This window comes from Tenrec ecaudatus, chromosome 10, assembly GCF_050624435.1.
Source record: "Tenrec ecaudatus isolate mTenEca1 chromosome 10, mTenEca1.hap1, whole genome shotgun sequence".
Taxonomy (NCBI): domain Eukaryota; kingdom Metazoa; phylum Chordata; class Mammalia; order Afrosoricida; family Tenrecidae; genus Tenrec; species Tenrec ecaudatus.
Genome location: NC_134539.1, coordinates 126,088,162 through 126,109,771, shown reverse-complemented (window position 1 = coordinate 126,109,771; position 21,610 = coordinate 126,088,162). Strand labels below are relative to the sequence as shown.

General features: G+C 45.6%; 1 protein-coding gene across 1 annotated transcript in view; it reads left to right on the top strand.

Annotated features, from left to right (window-relative positions):
* Positions 1 to 7,513: 7,513 nt before the first annotated feature.
* The window catches only part of ANKFN1 (ankyrin repeat and fibronectin type III domain containing 1), a 175,464-nt gene continuing 161,367 nt past the window's right edge, over positions 7,514 to 21,610 (top strand). The window contains exons 1-2 of the mRNA XM_075559286.1: positions 7,514 to 7,699; positions 10,704 to 10,914. Of these exons, the coding sequence (XP_075415401.1) occupies positions 7,514 to 7,699; positions 10,704 to 10,914 (397 nt within the window). The remainder of the gene's footprint in view (positions 7,700 to 10,703; positions 10,915 to 21,610) is intronic.

Below are 21,610 nucleotides of genomic sequence, written 5' to 3'. Positions count from 1 at the left end.
GAGAGAGAGCTTTCAAAGTTTAAGAGAGGTGTCTGTGATTTTGTACTTTTCCACTTATCATCTTATATTTTTATAACTATTATATATACTTGTTTGATTGACTCATTTCTTATTATAAAATGTCTCTCTTTTTTGTCCCCAGTGACAATTTTTACCTTAAAATCTGTTTTATTTGAAATTAGTATGGGTATTCCAATTTTTTTTCTGGTTACTGTTTGCATACTAAAATGCTTTCCTTTTATTTTCATAATATTTGTGCCTTTAATTCTAAATTGTTTCGCTTGTAGACAGCATCCAGTTGGATCACGTGTTTGGTTGTTCCTGTGTTTGTTTTCTCCATCTGCTAATCTTTCTCTGACTTTTAAGTGTTGTGTCATTTACACTTAATGTAATTGTGATATAATAGAATTTATATCTCCCAATTTGCTATTTGTTTTCTTTATGTCTTGTTTTTTTCTCTCTTATCCTTCATTGTTGCATGATTTTGTTTCAAACAGATTTTTTTCTAATATGTCATGTAAATGTATTTGTCATCCTCCTTGTATCAGTCTCTCTCACAATATCTATCTACCTACCTACCTATCTAATCTCTTGTCTTTTCTTTTGTTTTCTATTTATTAGTGGTTGCCCCGGGAATTACAATTAACAACTGAACTTATAACAGTCTAGCTCTGGTTAATGCAGACCTAATATTAATAATTTATGCAGCTTTATTGTTACGTAGCTCCATTCCCTCTCTCTACCATTGTACTGCTATCATGAAATAAATTATATGGTTATGCAGTATATGCTCAAAAACAGATTTTTAATTATTGTTTAATGCACTTGTCATCTGAGTTAGTAAGAAGAAAGAACATTACAAACAAAAGTAGATGTTGACTTCTAATTATTTGCTATTCATTTTGATCCATTTGTCTTTCTTTGAGAATGAGATTTTTCTGTTTTTCATTTTACTGTTGTTGCTGGGTTTTTGCCTCTCTCTCTCTCTCTCTCTCTGGCTTTCTATGCAATCCAGGATGGATAACGCTATAGAGAAAGCAATGTGATCAATGGTACCTCAGGGTTCTGACAAGGGAGGTTGGAAGGACAGGTGGTGCTAATAGCAATGGATGCAGGAATGGGAAAAAAATGCTCCAAAATGGTTTGCGGCAATGGTCGTACAATTCTTTTTGATGCATTTGAGCCACTGATTTGTATGATACATGGATGTTATGTCAATAAAATGATTGAACAATAAAAGTAGATGTATACCATCTTGTAGGTGTGTCCATACTGTTTCCTTAGGAGCCTTGGTCGCATAGTGGTTGTGCATTGGGCTGCTAGCTACCAGGTCAGCAGTTTGAAACCACCAGTTGCTCTACAAGAGAAAGACAGGATTGTCTCCTCTCACAAACAGTGAACAATATCGAACTTCGCGGGGACAGTTCTCCCCTGTCCTGTAGGGTTGTTATGGGCCAGCATCTATTTTATGGCAGTGAGTTCGATTTGGTTTGGGGCTTGCATAGTGTCCGTACCTGTGCTCTTTGTTCTTTCTAATGAGGTGCTGTACAGTAAGCTTTTGTTTCAGCTTGACAGCTCCCTTTAGTATTTCTTCTATGGTATAGCTCCTACCAAGGAGCTCCCTGGTTTTTGTTTATCTGAAACTATCTTGATTTCTTTCTCCTTTGTTTTGGAAGCATATTTTTGCTGGAAGTAGAAACTTTTGGTTATGTCTTTCTTAAGCATGTTGAATATGTACCAAAATGCCTTCTCTTCTCCATTGTTTCTGATTAAATTAACTGTGTAGCTTAATTTGGATAACTTGTATTTAATGAGTTGTTTCCCTCTTGCTACTTTTAAGATTTTTTTTTTGTCTTTTACAGTTTGGATATAATAAGTCCAGGTGTGGGTCTCTTTGAGTTTATCCTACTGAGCAGCTGTGAGCTTCTTGCATGTGCAGATTGATGTTTTCATCAACTTGGAGACGTTGGGGGCATTACTTCTTTAAATATCTTTATTTCATTTTAGCTCTCTTCCTAAGAGAGATAAATCCCAATTTTGTCTATGTGATTATGATTCATAATGTTTCTCCAGAGGTCTCGGATGCTCTGTGTGTTTTCTTCATTTACTTCTGCTCATCAGGCTGCATAATCTCCATGAACCTACTTTCCAGTGCACTAATTTTCTCTTATACCCAATCCAATCTGCTGAGGAGCCCCTCTAGTGATTTTGAAATTTTAATAATTTTATTTGTACACTTCAGAACCTCTGCATGATTTTTGTTGTATATAATGTATATATGTGTATTTATATTTGTTATTTTTAATAGTTTGTTCTATTTTTATCTTCTTGAGCAATGTGCTTTTTAAAGAACCATCTGCATGGGGGAATAATCACTATTTGATGAGACACCATTCTCATATTTTCTTTTGTTAATTTACACATGACTTCCTTTAGCTTGCACATATCTTAAATAGCTGATCCAATATCTGGGCTCCTTTGGGGACAGTACTGATTGACTGGTTTATTTCCCATTCATGGATCATACGCTCTTATTTCTTTGCATGTCTCATGATTTTTGTTGAACATTAGGTATCTTGAATAGTAGTAGTGGACACTCTGGAAACTGCCTTATTCTGCTTTCCTGGAGTTTCTTGTAGATTTTCGTTGCTACTTGTTTTTCTCATTGACTTTTCGATGCTAAATCTGAAAAGTCTGTATTCTTTGTCACGTGTGGGAACTGAAGTCTCTGCTCAGTTTGCTTAGTGGTTCGCTAATGATTGAATGGAGAATTCCTTAAATGCCTAAAAACAACCGGTCTCTCAGTCTTAGCAGAGGGGCTCTGTGTCCATTTCAGGTCACGGCTTGGACACTGCTGGGCAGTTACCTCTGCCTGGACCTTCATTCCTGCTTTTAGAGCCTCCAAGTCAGCCCGTGGCGAGAGCTTAGGTCCTTCCCAGGTTTTCTTCTGAGCATCTGCCCAGTTCTGGGCTTGTATGTGGTCTGCTAGGCTCCCAGGAATATGTCAGAGCTTTTCAGTGTCTCCTGCACACATTTTATTCCCAAGCTTGTCCTTTGACCTTTTTGATTCATCTATTGTCTTCCTCGGTTGTTATCCACCACCCAGGGAGCTGTGAGATTATGCAACTGCTACTGATTGTTTTTAACAAATGCCCCTGGGGTAAAGGCTGCCCTATTGAGTTTCAAGTCAAATAAAATAGAGAAAGCTTTGTGATGATGATTTCCCATGGACCGATGAACTTGTAAAATAACGACAAGTACCTGGAAATGGGACTGTGAATGAGTTCCAACTCCGTTCTGCCCCCTCCCATACCTGCCAGTGGTCAGTGGTTTTACTCTGGTTACAGTTTGGGTTTTCCAGCCTCCTGCAAAGGAAAAGGGGATGGGAATAGAGCAAGTTAAAATTCCACACAGCTCACTCACTGTTCTCCCAGGGCCTCAGTCATTTCTCTTGAATACACATTTCCTGGATTGCTGGATACCTTGGGTTAATTTCCAGTGTTCTCAATGTTTTGATGATGAAAAGGTTTTATGCAGGCTCTTCCTCTGCTGTTCCCATTGATGTCTTATTCGTTTAATGTGATAATTATATGAAAATATTATTTAGGTTTACCCTTTGAAATGACTTTTGAAAGAAATCCTAATCTGAGATTGTTCTTGGTCTTTCAATAGGAAAAGTAAATTGTTCAAGCGTATTGTGCTCATATATGTCCACTCTTATCCCTCTATTTCATTTTATATTTATTATATTTTCCTCTTTTTCATTTAAAATTACTTTTATATTTATCTCTCCCCTCTACTGGTTGAAAGTCCTAGTTCCTATTTGTTGAGAAGTAAGCTGCTGTATGCATGCATCTTAAGTATATGTAACCTTGGTGACGTTCCCTGAGCAGCATCTAGGCAGGCTGTAGGGGGGATGGGAGAGGGACCTGAGGAAATATATATATATATATATACATATATATATATATACATATATATATAAACTTATATAGTCTAATACAATAAAATGTAATGAGTATAGTAAATGCATAAAATCATATTTTGAGAAAAGGTTTAAAATAATAAGGCATTATTTAAATTACTGCAATGCACGCTGATGTCTCTGGTTTGCGAAGAGGATTTGGGGTAACCTTAACCATCACTGCTATTTAGTGAGTGGGTTCTAGGCACTGAAAAGGAGAAGTACCTTTCCTTATGAGTGAGCTCAGAACTGCAACTGTAAGAAGGGTACTGTTACCCTCGTGTTATATATGCAGATCATTTAAATAAGATGCTGAAGATTGTGTTGCTTATAAGTCATACAATTGTGATTCAGGATCAGTTCTACTAAATTCTAGAGTCAGAGTTACACAGCCTCTCAAATGCCAGTCCCTTTTCACGGGGATAAGAATGTAAAGGCATGAGTTAGTTAGGAAACACTTGCATGTTTATGGGAACAAAGAATAGAAAGTTATTTTTCTCACTATCTCTCATCAGACAACGTTTTAAATATAGAAGAGCCAAAGGAAACACAATGATAGATGAAAGCTGGGAAAATAGAAACATGTTAAAGTATAGCCTGGAAGAAAGGGACAGCTGGGGTTGTGTAAGAAGGAAGTCAGGGAGACAGAGAAAGTTACCCTCTTTTGAGTGAAGGGAACAGATGGGAGATGGGCAAAGACAAGAGGGGCCGTGTGGGTAGGTGTCATAAGTTGGAGGGCAAGTCGCTGGAATTTGATCAATCGACAAGAATTTATTTACTGGACTCTTGGGCACTGTGGGAGATGCGAAAGAATGTAGAGTTATCTTGGGAATGATAATGATGTCGACAAGACAGATGGCTTAAACTGGGGCATTAATGCTGAAGGAAAAGGCTAGAGACAGAGGCCAAAAGAAAAAAGTTAAGGCAGTCCCCCCGTGGGTTGGCATCCATGCCAATCTGGAATGTTTGTGGAAATGCAAACAAGGAAGTGAGAGGGATCCATGAAGTCAAATGGTAAAGCCTCTGAGGATGGAGGGCAAATGATGCCCAATCGTGTCCCCTTTCTCTTTCAGCTTTTGTATGACTTTAAAGTGCATGAAAGATGCCCATACGTGTACCCACATTACAGCAGTGCACCCATCAGTCTCCCCAAATATACCCACAAAGCCAGGATTGGGTAGGGTCTAATGACGAGGTCTTATCGCCTTGGAAAGCACTCCAAGAAAAGCCAACGGCTCACAGTGACCTTCAGAGGACAGGGTAGAACTGCCCTATGAGTTTCAGGGGCTTTGACTGCAGCCCACTGTAGAACCACTTCTCTGCCACCAGAGCCCCTCATTGGACAGTTTGCCTTGAAGCTTCTTTTGTCTTGAAATGAGATTTTCAAAGTTTCTCAAAGTCATCATTAAGGAAAAGAAAATGCTGTTCCTTCTGTTGCAGTGAAAGAAAAGTAAGATTAGTTGGTCCTCGTGGACAAGGACCCTGCTTTGGACATGGCGAGAAAGAGACTTGTGAGTGTCAACTGTCTCATATACACGTGAAAGCTGAACAAATGAATAAGGAAGACGGAAAGAGAAATAATACATTTGAGTCGTGGTGCTGGAAAAGAATACGGAAATGTACCATGGACTGCCAGAAGAACAAATACCTTTGCTTTGGAGTTAGTACAACCGAAATGCTCCTGAGAGACGAGGATGGCAAGTCTTGGTCCCCTGTCCTATGGACATGTTATCAGGAGGGGTCAGTTTCTGTAGAAGCCATGATGCTGGGTGAAGCAGAGGGCCTGCAAAAATAGAAGGAGATCCTCAACAAGATGGGTCCACATTGCAACAAGTGTTTGAGGTAGTCAGTTTATTGTGCCAGCCTGGCCGCTAAACACATGTGGGGTTAATTGAAGGGCAGAAGGATAAATGGCTCGGTGAGCCTTGCTTTTCTATTTCTTAGGTCTCTTGCTTTCTGGTGGTCAGACCAGGGCGCAGCTGCCTTAGCCAGTTCCCTGCTTCCGCTGGCAAGGCTCACTTCCTGAAAGACATCCCCAAGGAGAAACCACATGGACCTACCATGATGCAGCCCTGGGTGCTGGAGCACCTGTGTGGAGACCCCAACCAGCGCCGAGATGCTTACACATTCACTGACTCAGCTTTCCTCCTGCAGTCGGCATCATTGCGTCTGTTTTGTGAGATGGAGGAGGACTTTGTGGATTGGTGTTGGACATATGGATGTTTTCTTGATGCACACTAAACCTTTGTGTAAAGGTCTCTCTTGTACATGAGTTTCTGGGAATTTGTTTCTTTAAAGTACCCAGACTAATACAGTGTTCAAATGCAGAAAGGACTGTGTGGCCGCATGGCACCCAGTCATGTGTCCTTCTGCTCGAAAGAGGGTAGCGGTGAGTCAGACAGAGACCCACAATTCCCCAGAGAGGCAGGCACCAAGTCAATAAGGAATAAAACACATACATTTGCCTGAGGTGCCAGAGACAGTTTGAGCGCCGACTTTGAGACACAATATGGCCCTCATGGGTGATGAAGCCAGACGGAATTTCAGATGATCAAAGCAGCACGCACAGTGATGGAGGTCAGCATCTCTCAGTTAGAAAGTTCAGAAACATGTTACTCAGTACGGCAGGAGAGGTAAGCAGTCAGTTCTAGGTGAAGCTCAGTGATTTACATGTTAGCTGTAGTAACTGGGAAGTCATGGAAGTCAATGCACGTAACTCTCTTGACCATCCTTCCCCGCCTGCCTGTGTTCATCCGATGCACATTCATGCACCAGGCAGCCCCGGCACACCGATCTGTCCGCGGCAATACTGAGACAGTAGTGAGTGACTGCAGCAGACAGGGCAGAGATCTCGGCACCCTGACTTCCGGAGTGACCTTGGTGAGGAAGGAGCTGGTGTAGAGAAACTTAGGACAATCCGGGACTAGAGAAAACCCTAGTTGTGAGTGCGCTCGAGGACACACGCAGGGAGGGGTCCTTGGGTAGAAACCCCCGGAGCATGGGAGCACTGGAGCAGGTTACTGCATCCCAGAGGACAGGAACAATTTAGCTGTCCTCAAGACGGGAAGTGTCCCGCAAAAGGCACCTCTACTTTCTTAGAGACCTAAAGGCAAGCAGCATCCGGAAGGAGTTCACCCGAAAAAGCCCAGAGCCTTCTCTCCAAGAGGAACGGAGCAAGTACCCCTAAGTTAGAGACTAGAGCTACTTCCTCCCAGTCAATTGCAGACCCAGAGACTGAGCGGCGATCCATCTACGTACCCTCTCTACGTGGGTCTGTAGCTGCGTGTGCTGATGTCGTAAAGAGGGGTTGCTGTTTCATGACTGCCACCCACGGCGTGACCGTCAGCAGGCTGCTTCTCTCCCCGTGGTTTGGTCTCCTCGTCTGTAGCCTGAAAGGGCTGCGTCTGATGAGGTCCAAGGGGCCTTCCAGCTATCATATTTACTAGGATTCCAGATGTTGACTGGAGAGGAAAGAAAAATCATAGGTAGTTCTGTTGTGTCGGTGATATCACATCAGATTTTCCTCTCCGTAGGAACCGGCGTGTGACGATGACCCAAGAAATGCAGAATTTACATCTGGCCCAGTCAAAAAAGCACAGTGCACCGTCCTCTCCCAACGCTGCCAAGCGCCTCTACAGGAACCTCTCGGAGAAGCTAAAGGGGAGCCACGCCTCCTTCGACGAGGCCTACTTCAGGACCCGAACGGACCGGCTGAGCCTCAGGAAGACCTCCGTGGTAAGCACGCCCTTTCTTCTGGTCTTGGTTTGAGTTTGTCAGCTAGGTTTGGGGGTAGGGCCATTCTAGGCTGATTCCCATTGACTTCAGAACCGGAGGTAGGCCATTAAAAAGTGGTGACAGAGTCCACGGGGCAGGAGCTGTCCATACCAGTGTGGTGAGCTAAGATTGGGTGACGGTGAGATTGACACTGCTTTTCCTTTCTCTCTGAGACCAGAGGGACTAATCTCAGTCTGGCAGACAGAGTGTCTGATGAAATGGGCTCTGTGTGAGCTACCGCGTTTACACGCATATATATGGGACTGTTTGGTTTGCTTATTTATAACTCAGATGATTTCTAAAGGGAATCAAGACAGAATCGGGAGAAAAATACATTAGTATAATTTTTCTTATAAAGGAAGACAAAAAAGAAACCTTGAAAAGGATACTATTGGGGAGAAAAGTAGATAAAATCCTAGTCAAATATCCTATCCTAAGGACAATTCCCTAGAGTTGATTCCACCTCAGAAGGCCCTACGTGCTCTAGAATAGAGCTATTCTCAGAGAGTTTTTGACGGTCCCCCCATGGTATACTGGTTCTGTGCTGGGCTGCTAACCACAAGGTCAGTAGTTCAAAACCACCAGCTCCTCGGTGGGAGAGAGATGAGACGTTCTACTCCCATGAATAATTATAGTCTCAGCAACCTGGAAGGACAGGTTCTACTCCGTCTTACGGGGTCACTATGAGTTGGCATTGATTTGATAGCAGAGACTTCTGGGCTTTTTGTTAGTTTTGATTTTGAGTTTTACCAAAGTAGACCACCAGGTTTTTCTTTAAAGGTCCTATTTGAGTGAAGTTTTTACCTCACAGCAGCCAGCTCTTTGCACAACCCTTAACTAAAACAAAAACCTCATCGCCACCAGTGCTGACTCATAGCAACCCTTTGAGACAGACTAGACCGCCCTTCTGGGTTCCTGAAACTGCAGCTCTGTGTGTGCGTAGAATCCCTCATCTTTCTCCCACAGAACTCCGAGTGGGTTCAAACTGCTGACCTTGGGCTTAGCAGTCCAATGCGTAACCAACTATGCTATCAGAGCCCCTCATAATTGGTTATAGAGTCCTCTTAGCTGAGGTCAGAATGGTGCCCAGAATAGTATGGATGACACGATGGACAGTTTCATGTAGCTCCTTCTTAAAGGGGAGGGCATACTGTCAACATGCCGAGCAAGGGGTTTCTGCAGGAGCTAACAGCGCCGTTTATTTAAGCTTACAGCAGAGGCCCAGCCCTCCCTAGATAGAAACGTGCTGGAGTTTGCCAAGCAAAAACCCGGGGAGGGAGATGGCTCGGGAGTGAGAGCAGAGACGGCCCAAGACACGTTAGAAACACCCAGAATGGCAAGCACACACATGACTGTCGACGGGACAGCATTTTCCCGTTGGAGTCCTTTGTGCTCGGGTTTGCTTTCTCGTTTCCGATTCGTCTTCTGGGAGGGCTTGGTGGTGGTGAGCCGTGGCCTACGCATCAGACACTCTTCAGTTGGACAGACTGTCCGGTGGCACAGAGAGCCGTCGACCAGAATAGCTCTCCCCCATTGGTCCCGCTGTCAAACCAAGCCAGCCTTTGTATTTCCCTCAAATTCCAACCATGTGTCATGTACTCCGCCAGGGCCGACCTGCAGCCTGTGATAGGGTGAATCAATTTTGGATAAAACTGAAAATAATGCCCAGCTGCCTACACACTTGGTCACTGAGGACTGGTCACGTGTTAATCAGGCAAGCCCTATGCTGGGCCAGGACTTTTCAAAGACCAAGCAGTTCTTGGAGCAGATACCAGATAGAGGCTCAACGAGCCCATCTTTTGTGTCCCTCCCGCGAGCTACAGAAATGCACGTATCTATCACGCATCCCCGAGCTTTCCCCTTTGTTTACTATTCATCAGCCGGAATAACTTTTCCGTGGGACCCTCTTGTCTTTAGCTAGTTGGGGTTTTTTTTTTCTGTCGGTAACTCGTATTCTAAAATTATTCCACTTCTGAAGCTCCCAGATCCTGACGCTTGTTTTCCACCCAGCCCCCAAACCCCTCCTGGGAAACTAAGACTTGTGCCCCTCGTGCCCAGGCTCAGAAATGTTCCCTGGTGGGACTGAGTGTTGGAAAGCATAAGAGTTAAGGGACACAGGAGTCTAGGAGTTTGGACAGCAGCCTGCAGGCAGATGAGGAAGTGACCGGGTCTTTTACAATGATTGCCCTTGCTTCAGCACGGCGGAGTCTGGCCTGGGGAGACTAGGACTCCCATCAGATAGCCTATCGCCATGGTCCAGGCCAGGGTGCTGAACAGTCTGAGCTGTAAGGAGACACGGGACAAAGGGGGAGACGATGAGCAAAACAGGGAAAGGTTCCTCTCAGTTCTGAGTTAGCCATACGTTACACTACCTGTGCCGTGTTGTCTATGCCAGTGTTTCCTAAACAGGGACCGTTCAAATAAACGCTGTGTTTATGTTAAAATCGTTTCACATGATGGGCTAAGATCATGTGCAAAATAAATACAATGAAAAACATATTCTGGGATCACCTGAATTTGAAACATGCCAGAGATCTGAGAAAGTCACAGTTGCATGTCAAAATGATTAAAGGTTGCAGGAGGTCCCGTAGATAAGTCGGGATAACAGGTAGGATCCGATATTTACCAAGTTTATTACTTGACTGCATCCTACCGTCTTTATGAAATGCCTCTCATTGGCCTAGAGAAGAGTTCTCCAGAAAACACAGGTCTGGGGAAAGCTAACTCTTTGCTCTTGATTGCAGACTAGCTCTGCTCTCCTGTTTAAATGCATCCAACTCTGCCGATCAATCCTATGCTTATTAGAAATGATGGCGGGACAGCCCAACACAGAGTTGGCCTTGGGGATGCAGGGATGCACTATAGTTATGTCACTGACGCAGTCTCCAAAATTCAGAACAGCTGCACCTCAAAGGTCTACCGCCCCATGGGACGGCACTAACCGGCCTTTATCCTCCCACTCCAGAATTTCCAGGGCAATGAAGCCATGTTTGAGGCCGTGGAGCAGCAGGACCTGGACGCTGTGCAGATCCTTCTGTGTCAGTACACGGCCGAGGAGCTGGATGTCAACACACCCAACAGCGAGGGCTTGACCCCCCTGGACATTGCCATCATGACCAACAATGTGCCCATCGCTAGGATCCTTCTGAGGACAGGGGCCAGGGAAAGTCCACATTGTAAGTAAACCGGAGACTAACAGTACGTACTGTTAAATCGAGCCGCCAGCTTTATACAGCCAAAATATCCACTGCCAAGGTTGTGCCTGCTCAGAGCAGCCCTGGAGGACAGACCAGACTGCCCCTTGGCGTCCCCAAGGCTGAAAGTCACTGTGGAAGGTGACTTCCTCAGCTTTCTCCTCCAGAGCAGTGGGTAGACCTAAACTGCCAACTTTCTGGTGACACATCAAGCCCTTTTCCCACTGATCCATCAGGGTTTCTTGCCATCAAAACAGCCCTGGTTCATCTCCAGAGCAGGAATGTTGGACCGAGTGTTGGCTTCATCTTTAAGAACTTCTCGGCACATAAAAATATACATTGTGAGGGAAAATATATATATATATATATATATACATACACATTGTGACCACATTCAACGTCCATCTGATCTTCATTCTAAATACACAACACTGACTGCTAGTGAAAGGGGCCCTTCGGGGGGACTTTATTCTAAGAAGTTATTCTGAGGTTTGAAATATTAAGATCGTCTGCGTGGGGAAGTAGGGTAACAGATACAGCCAGAAAAAGAATGAGTGTGTGTGCGTGTGTGTGTGTGCGTGTGTGTGTGTGTTCATTTCTTTTTGTCCACAGTCAGTGGCTCCGGGGGAGGGGATATTCATTTACTAGTTTGTTCAATTAACGCTGAGTACCCGACACAGTCCTAGGTCCCAGGAATCCAGGCAAATCCACAGTCTTCCGGGGCATGCGTATCAGTGGGGGAGGTTCCCATTGAGCAAGGAAGTAGATGAATTTATAAATGAGGGGCCTTCTCAAATTGCTGGAAACATTCCATTTTCTTTCTTTCTCTTTTAAAAATGGTTTTGGCATGTAATTCACCTGTCATACAATTTAATCGTTCACTCATCCATTCCACTTCCTGCCATTCCATTCTGTCCCCCATGAACTTTTTGAAGTCCACTCACATAAACCTGAAGAGCGATCATTGCTGTGAATACTGATCGACGGGGAGGCGAGACTTTTAAATGGGGGAGGCAAGGAAAGCCTTCCCTACATGCTGTTATTTATACTGAATCTGAAAGGACCCACACAGAAGTGGGCCAGGAGAGGAAGGGGGTACGTCTCCAGACAGAGGGACAGCAGGGGAGCCAGGGGGAGCTGGCCTCCTCCAGGAACTAAGGGGCCAGTGTGACTAAGAAAAGGTGAGCCCAGGTGCGAGTCAGAGTGGAGGGGGAAGTCACTGGGGGCCAGGCATGCAGGTGGTGGTAAGATGCTGAGCTGCTTCTTAGTGCAGTAGGGAGCGAGTGGGACAGACAGGCTGAGGCCAGGAGTGGCGCTGTGTCAAAGAGCATCACCCAAGGGTGCGCGTGAATGCAACAGCCCCCATTGCATCCAGCCTTGGAGAGGGTGAAATCCACAGAGCACAATAACGTCGAACCGCAACCACAAATCAGATTCTCAAAACAGACCAGGTGAACCGGGCTGACAGAACCGGGAGGGATGCCCAAAAACTGTGCCTCTGGGGCAGCCCTCAGACTGGAATGGAAGCCTCTCTGGGAGACCCAGCATGAGGCAAGCACATCCCCTAAACACCACCCCTTGGAAGGAATTGCCCCTGAGAACCATCTAAAGGACTTGCATATGGAGGCTGAGCAGGCTGGGTAAATCTGGACAAAGGGGAATGAGGAAGGAGAAATGGGGGGAGTGCTGGCACACTGTGGGGGTACAGCCAGTGTTGGAGAACACTGCTTCTACACACTGTTAAAGGGGAAACGGATTTGCACTGTCGACTTTCACCTAAAGGATCACAAAAGACTAACATCTTTAAAAGGGGGGATATCAGGCAAGGCTGGGGAGTGGGCCAGGCAGGCAGCAGGTACTGGATCCAAATAAAGAAAAGCAGACCCAGGAGGAAAGCATTTAAGTGGCTCAGGAGAGCGATGCTGAGGACTTAGACTAGGGTGGGAGGGACAGTTCAGAAGAGGTATTTTTTTGGTGACATTAAGACATAATTCACATAGCATTCAATTTATTTTTTTAATATTGAAAAGATAATTATTGTATCTATTTTTAAATCAAGTTATCTTATAACTCTTATTACAAGCCACATATCAATTGTATCCAACATAGTTGTACAAATATTGTCATTGCATTCTATGCATTTGCTTTCCATTGAGCCCTTGGAATCAGCTCCTCCTTTTTTATCCCTCCCACCTTCCCCCCCCCCAACCTTCATGGCCCCTTGAGAAATTGTTATCATTTTCAAATCTCACACTGACCGCTGTCTCCCTTCCCCTCTGGTTTCTGCTGTTCTTCCCCCTGTATGGCGGTGTGTGGTTATATGCCATTCATTGCGATCAGTGTCCCTCTCTCTCCCCACCTCTCCTCACCCCTCTTCCCCCTACCCTTTTGGTATCTCTATTCCCATTCCTGTTCCTGGGTTCCGTGTCTCATGAGTTTCATCTCTTGCCTAGACCTATGTACATGCTCCCGTCTAGTCCAGTGTGGGAAGCGGCACCGAGGTCATAAGACGTACAATTTCTTGTTTTTTCCGGTGTTCTCAGAGATGTCCAAATGACACTTCAGATCCATTTTCGAACACTCTCATCACCCCCAAAAGAAACCCCATACCTTGATCCATCACCTGCAGACCCTGCCCCTCTAGCCTTGGGCAACCACGAATCTACTTTCTGCCTCCATAGCTATGACTATTGGGGGTATTTTGTATAAACGGTAGCCTGCACTACAGTCTTTTGTAACTGGCTTTTTCTAGTGTGTGGATGTCGCTGAGAGTAGTTTCTACCACCAAGCCAGACCAGTTGCTGCTAGTCCATTCTGAAGCGGAAGCAGCCCACCTGTGTCAGAACCCGACTGTGTTCCCCAGGCTTTCAATGGGTGTGGCCTTTCAGAAAGAAATGGGAAGCCCTTTCAAAGCATCTCATGGTGGATTTGAACCTCCAACCTTCTGGTTAGTAGCTGAGCCTTTCACCATTTGCACCAGCCAGGAACTCTGATAAGAGCTGCTCGTTACAAATATTTCACCAAGCTGCAGTCCTCCCCTAGGAGTGGATGCGATAATATCAGGTAGCTCTTACCCCAAGGAGGCCCTGCTCAGAGCACTGTCTATAGCTCGACTCCCCTAATGCTCACCTGGAGGTAGGTACCAGCGTTGTCCTGGTGCACACTTTCTGACCTCATGCCGCACATGGCTCTGAGCCACAGTTTTAGATTTCTTAAAATAGATGAACAAATGACATTCACTAAACTGTCTCACTAATGCTGATTCACTTTCTTCCAACTGGTTAAGACCCAGAAGGCTAACAGAGAAGCATGCTAATCTGTAATGAGAAGTCATGTCTCTGCTTCTCCACTTCAAAAGCCACCACCACCCAAAGACTCCCCTTCAACCTGGTACAGAGACTGCTCCTGGTAGCAGCAAATGCTTTCTTTCTTTTGAACATGCTCGATTCTACCATGCCTAAGGACATATCCCTCAGGGACTGGGCCCTCCGAAAGAACTCCCCGGTCAACGTGCGACTCCTTTCTAAATGGAACTGGCAGGTTTGGAGGAAGGGGCAACGTAAGAGTGGAAAGATCGCCCAAAAGCCTCTTTGCTGCCTTCAGATTTATTCTGCAATCGTGTCTGTCCCAAAGATCCAGGGGGAGCGGGGCGGAGAAAGAATCGGTGGGTCTGAATACGGAGGATGCAGACTGAGCCCCATTCTATGGGAACAAGGAGACCATTCATGCAGCGCTGCCGCGACCATCCTGCAAGGACTGGAGGAAACATTAGGCCTGCTTACCTGAGACAGTACGGAGAACGCTGCATTTTCCACGAGAGCTGTAAGACCCCCAGCTCCCAAAGCCCCTTTGTGCACATTTAAACACCCACACAGAGCTCAGGAGTCCAGAGCAAGTGTGTTTCAGCTAGTCCTGATCTCCCTTGTTCCCTCTGGGCCCATAACCGAATTATCATCCCAAAGTTGTGAACACAGTGAGAGATAGGCCTACCGATCAGCCTCTGGGAAATGCCACATCGACGTCACCTGGGCCACCCAAGAAGTCAAAGAGAAAGCAGCACCTGAGGTGCGGGCGAACTTGGAAACTGCAGAGGACGATAGATTGGGTATCTTTGAACCATCCTCACACATCATGCCCGGTCTTCACGCTAACCCAGCAAAGTGTTCTGATGTTCTGAACTCCACTTTGAATGTGTGGAAATTGTGACTCGGGAAAGCTAAGCGATCAACCAAAGGTCACACATCTCACCAATAAACAGAGAGATGGGACACCAATGATTGGAAGCCGCACAAAGACCCTGCCTTCCCAAAAAGCTGAGATGGAGCATTGGGCACAAAGGGACCTTGCACTTGTCCCTTTTGCCCTGCTAGCTGCACTCCTACGGAGGATTTCTTTGCTCTGTTCTGGGCACAGGTGCCATTCCTGGTGAGGAAAGGCGGGCTAGAAGAAAACAATCCATTTGGGGCGGGGGTGGGGGCTGTTAAACTCACTTTTTACATCTAGTACAAAAGAAATAGAACTGCTTCTTTGCGTGAGCATAAACCAGCCCAGGAGAAAATCCACAGCCTGCCAAGCAGAACCAGATAAGCAAACACCTGCCACAAACGGTTCCCTAGGAGCTGCGGGGGCAGGATGTAAGAGGAAAAATAGCGATGATGGTTTCGCTGAGTGCTGTACACAGCCTGCATCCTCTTACTGGCTTCCCGCAGGTGGCTAGTGAAATCCGAGGTTTCCTCCTTATTTTTACAGAAAAAAAGTAAAGCACAGAAAGCCAAAGGTTGTATTCAAAAGTACAAAACTAATATCTGGCCAACCCATAATTTGAACGCAGGGTTTCTGTATTCAATCCTTTGGCATTTTTTGGAAAAGCTTTGACCACGATTGGCACACAGTATCTGCTCAGTTTCTTCCTTTCCCGGTCTTCCTCGAGTGACCGCGAACACTTCCAAGGAGGGCATAGTTTCTGATAAAGTACGTTTCCTTTCAGCTCTTCCTCTTTTATTGTCTTCTGCAAGACGAGTCTAATGCTCTTTCCTATGCCGACCCCGGGCGCAAAAACAAACAAGCCCAGGAGAAAGTGCTCAGTGACGTCACTTATTGTCCGCATTTCATAATAGCAATCGCAAAGACAGAGCTGGCTTGAGAAGCATGGCTCCTAAACCATCGGACAGGTTCAGGTTCATCTGCCAGTCTTTAACCTGACAGTCTGGCCACTGAGTTCTACGCCTGGCCACCACTGCTGAATCTCTGATCAAAGATTCCATAGAGCAACAGTGGGCAATTGGAGAACAGAATTTCAAGTCCACAGGGAAACCAGAATATTTCCTCCTCCTCCTCCAACTCCTCTTCCTCCTCCTCCTCCTTCTTCTGTCCACATACTCCCTTTATTGATGACTCCATTCCTTTAGTTGGTGCAATTATAATTGAATTTCTACTCCATCTCAGTCGACCCCCGAATTATACTTACTGGCAAGAATGTGGACGTTGTTCATTCCAGTTCCTTTTTTAACAGTTTTCTCGGCCCTTCACCCACGTGTGCTATAATTCAGTAGTTCAATCACATCAAGAAGAGTTGCACACGTATTACCACAATCAGTTTTAGAACATTTTCTACTTCCCTGTACTCCTTGTTATTCATGGAATTTTTTTTCAGGGAATCCAGAATTTCTAGAGCCATGCAGGCTGATTAACCCCTCAAACAGTTGCCCTGAAAGGATCTTTAAACCATAAATCAAATATCCACAGTCTTCTTGAAATGAGACATAGCTGTTTACCAAATAATCCCTGAAGTCTTCGAAACCCACACACTAGCATTGTTTAACTAGTAAAAATGCGTTGACTACTGCGTGGTCTTAAGGTCTGTCCACGTGGGATCAAGTCGCCAACAGGAACGTGTAAGATTAGATCAGGAGGAGCGTAGGGAAGAGTGAGCCGTGTTCACTCTGGAAAGGAAGGGCGAGTGTGGTTTCAGAAGTGGAAGAATGTCACACATGCCCCTGATTTGTCTGAGCAGCAACTGTGCCTGTTCTCAAGAACAGCTAATACAATAAAATAAATCATAATTAAAAGCCTCCAGTCATAAATCCCTCTAGCGCAGTGGTTCTCAACCTTCCTGCCTCAACCCTTTCATACAGTTCCTCACGTGATGGTGACTCCCAACGATAAAAATATTTTCGTTGCTACTTCATCACTGTGATTTTACTGCGGTGACGATTCCGGCGACCCCTGTGAAAGGGTCATTTGACCCCCAAAGGGGTCGCGACACACAGGTTGAGAACCACTGCTCTAGCGCCAGTGGCAGTCTCTGCGAGCGACTTGCTGAGCCAAGAATGCAGGCCCTGCCTCTCTGTGACTGCCATTACCCGGGCGTCGTCACGGCCCTATAAACGGTAATCAATGAAGAAACCCTTTATGGGTAACTACTATGTATGGTAAGAGGCATGGTGGTGCAGTGGTTAAGCGCTTGGCTGTTAACCGACACTAGGGCGGTTCTAATTCACGGCTAGTCCGGGGAGAAAGAGGGTAACAGTCTCTGTCTGTACAGGCTTTCAGCCTGGGAAACGATACCGGGAGTCCTGCTCTGTCCTATGGCTGTTGCTATGGGTCGAAAACGACTAGATGGCAGAGGGACTCCACAAGGATTTTGCCCCATTCCTTTGAGCCCAGCACTGGGAAGATGGCAGGTACCTAGAATTTTTTCAGTTGGAACGTCAGCCCTCAGAATCCCTGGTCCTGGACTGCTGAGAGTGGCGGGTATTAAGACCGAGGAGAGAGGGCCTTGGATTTCCCGGGGATTTGCCCTTGGAGTAGCTACTGTTGCCGCTGCTGCTTTGGCCAGACGGCCGGTGTCCTGGGCGCTGCGGGGGAGTTTGATCGTAGATGCAGCCTGCTTGGTTTGACTTTCACCCTGGTAACGTGTGGATCCGTGAGGAGGATGGGTCACTCCTTCTGTCCACTCTTCCTTCTCCCAAACCTCTCTCTTCCTCCATGCGACTTCCAGGCTCTCCCCCACACTGCGGGCAGAGCTGGGAAATGTCACTCCGGGGGACTTGCGTCCTGTTCCTTTATAAAACTCGGCTGCTGAGCTGCGGGCATTCTGCATTCGTCCGGAAGGGACAGCAGAGGTGTGATGGCAGCAGGCCTATCAGGGTGACCCCCAGTGTCTGGGGTTCTCAGGGAGGGCTGGCCGGGGTGGGGCTGGTTCAAACCCCCGTCTCAGAGGTGTGACTGTAAACTAATGAGTCTGGCTTTGTGTAAACAAACATACCAGAAAGTCCACAATCCACCCGAGTGTTATCCTGGAACAAGGTCCTCCGGGAGGCCCCCGGCTTGCCCCCACAGTCCTGCCATGGCTTGGAACACTTTTAGAATTGTCCTTGGAGCCAGTTTATGAGAATATCTGACTCGTTGCTCAGAGTGACACCTGATTTTGGTTCCAAAGCAGCACACTGCTCAGCGTCATCACCCTCTGTGTTTACCAGCCTTGAGCTCGAATGATTTAGAACAGCTTCCTGAAATCAAATCTATTCTCAAAGGACCAAGATTTGAGCCCATTAAATATTAAGGGCCAAGCCTTCCGTGAGTCCCTAGAATTAAGTCCCCAAAGATGTTTTAGCTGCTTCAAATTCTCACCCTGACTTGAAGCCTGTCCATGGAAGCTGGTCTGACACTGCCATCTGTCCGGCAGGAGGCTGTAGCCACCTGGGCCTCCATTCGTTTCCCTGCCCAGGCCAAGCTCTTCTTACCGCGGGGCCTTTGTACGGGCTGTTCCCTCCTCTCGGAGCGCCCGAGGACTGTTTGTCTTGATCATTCCATGGCCAACTCCTTTACACATTCACATCTCCACTGAAATGTCACGTCCTCAAGCTAGGTCGGCCCCGGCCACCAAACCCAAGTTGAATGTCACTTTCCAATTGCATCACTCTACTTTCATTTTCTGCAGAGTGATTATCACTGTCTGAGACTCTCCCCCCCCCCACCTCTATTTTTAGTTGCTTAGTGTGTCTCCCCTAAATTAGGACTGTCAATGCTGTGAGAATAGAACCTCTTCCTTTTCAGCCACCACTGGATCCCAGCAAGAGTAGCCACTCAGGAAGCAGCCAATGGGATGAGTATATTGTACAGGTACATTTTCAGAAGAGTGAGGATCTGTTATTTTTTTAAAGAAGGGAATACGTCTATTAAATAGCAAGAGAATTGGCCTTTTCCTCTTCTTTGTTGTTGCTGTTTTTAAATGTTTCCAAATAATTGTTTAAACTAAACAAGTATTCATTATTTCATTCTTCCATAGCCATGCACTATAGAGCACATTTTCTCTATCAAATTAAAATGCATTCTAGATAAAGCTAAAGCTGCCTTTGAGAGCCTTCTCAACACACGTGCGTATTCACACACACACACACACACGCACACACGAGGTTCCCTGTCCTCAATACCTCCACGGTAACCATTGACATCAATGCCACGGACACAGACTTCTCCCATGTGTTTTCACACAAACAACGAAAAACAGAAAGTATAGAGCGGGTATGTGTGTTGCCTTCTGTATTATTGGTGCAGCTAAGAGCCGTGTTTTTGGAGCCAATTCTGTTTCCGCATCCCTCCTCTGTGACCTGCTACTTACAGTCAAGTTCCTTAACATCAAGTTCCTTAGCCGCTCAGCCACTTCGCTTGTAAAGTGACACTAATGCTACCTATTGTGTAAATTATACACTGTTGTGTCACAAAGCGACACCAAAACTAAGCAGGGAAAGACAACAAACAGGATCTCACACCATTCCCAAGGGTCCCAAATCTGAGGACCACGTTAGCCAGGTAGTTCTGGCTCGGGTTCTCCCGGGAGATTGCTGTTACCTTAAGGCTTGATGGAGGTGCAGCGTCTGCTTCCAGGCTTAGGCGGGTGGCTTTTCGCAAGAGGCCTCTCAGTGTCTTCCTGCGTTGGACTTCTCCCCAGAGGCGCGTTGCCACTCTGTAGAGCGGTTTCACCGGAGGCAAAGGATGCCAGACCAACCAAGAGCGAAGCCACTGTTTCTTTTAGAACCTGACCTTAGAAATGACCAGCCATCATTTCTGCTTATTTCTGTCAGGCTCACAGACAAGCCCTGATACAGTGCCAATACTTGGTGGCAGGTGACAAGAATCACTGGTGGTCCCTCCTATAAATGGGCCACCTTCATAAGCTTGTTGAGCATTATCTGTAGTAATCCCTTTAAAATGTTTCTCGTACACCCTACCACTTCTCAAATGGTTCCAGACCAAACAAAATAAAAGTAAGCTGAAAAGTTAGCTAATATACAAGGGGCACCCCCCCCAAAGTGGAATTTCCCCCCAAAAGCTATGTGTTTAATTTCTTTTTTTACAAAACAATCTAATCACCTTCAAAGTGCCCTCTATTGTACTTAAAACATTTGAAAAATCTGCAATTCCATTCTTGGAAACATTTTTCAAACTTCTCTGTTGGGATGGCTGACAGCACCTCCCACGGTTTTATTCTTCACCTCTTCTCCATTGTCATCAAATCGCTGTCCTTTCATGTCCCTTTGCATTCGATGACACAAAACGAGGTTGAAGTTGCACGGAGTGAGGTCAGGTGAGTAAGGTGCTTGGGGCAAGAGAGGCATGCTGTTTTTTGCCAAACACTGGCGCACTGAGATGACTGCGTGAGCAGGTACATTGTCATGGTGGCTACATATCAGGCCATTTTTTGTCACACACGGTTACACAATCTTTTCAGAACCTCTAAATAAAACATTTGATTAACAATCTGACCTGCTAGAACAAACTCCAAATGCTCTCCAAGTTGACATTTCATCCGTTTAGGAAGTTGACAGACATCCAGAATAAGGTTTGTCATCAAACAACATTTCACCTTTTGGGGAAGAAGAAAACCATTCTTACACTTGAGTTTTTCCATAGTGCTGTCCTTGTAAACTGTGTTCAACATCACAACAGTTTCTGCAGCACTTTTCCCGAGCAGGAAACAAAATTTCACAGCTGCACCCTGTTCGCTGAAATCAGCCGTCACAGAAAATGAAGTTTGAACAAAACTATTTTATGAAAACATTCACTGTGACCAGAGAGAACCTTCCCAGGTGATGCCACTGGGTGCACTCACTCAGAGCCAGTTGGTAGATGCTCGCCTAGAGGGGAAGAATGAGAACTACACACGCTACGCTCCTATCAGTGTGGTTCTGGTTTGGGGGAGGGTACCACCTCCTAAATCTCGAAAACAAAATTAAACGCTGAGAGGACGTTATGGCAAAGAATTTCAGTATCCTACCCTTGTGTTATATAGTCTATGTTTCAAAACACTGCTCCATACAAGTGATTTTTATAGTTTGTGGGATTTTATATTCTAAAGCCGTGCTGCTCAGCACAGGAGCCACTAGCTACGTGTGACCATTGAACACTCAAAATGTGGCTAGTCTCTTCTAGTGCTATCGATGTAAAACTCACACTCCATTGTGAAGGCTTACTATGAAAAAGAAGAAGATCAAATATCTCGTTAATAATTGTTAGGTTGATTCCACGTTGACCTAATAGTATTTTAGATCTGTTGGGTCAGCTATAGTAATACGATGGATTTCACCGATTTATTTTGACTTTTTGATGTGGCTGCTAAGAAGTTTAAGCTTATGTAGCTCATGTTATATTTCTATTGGACAGCACGGAAAATATT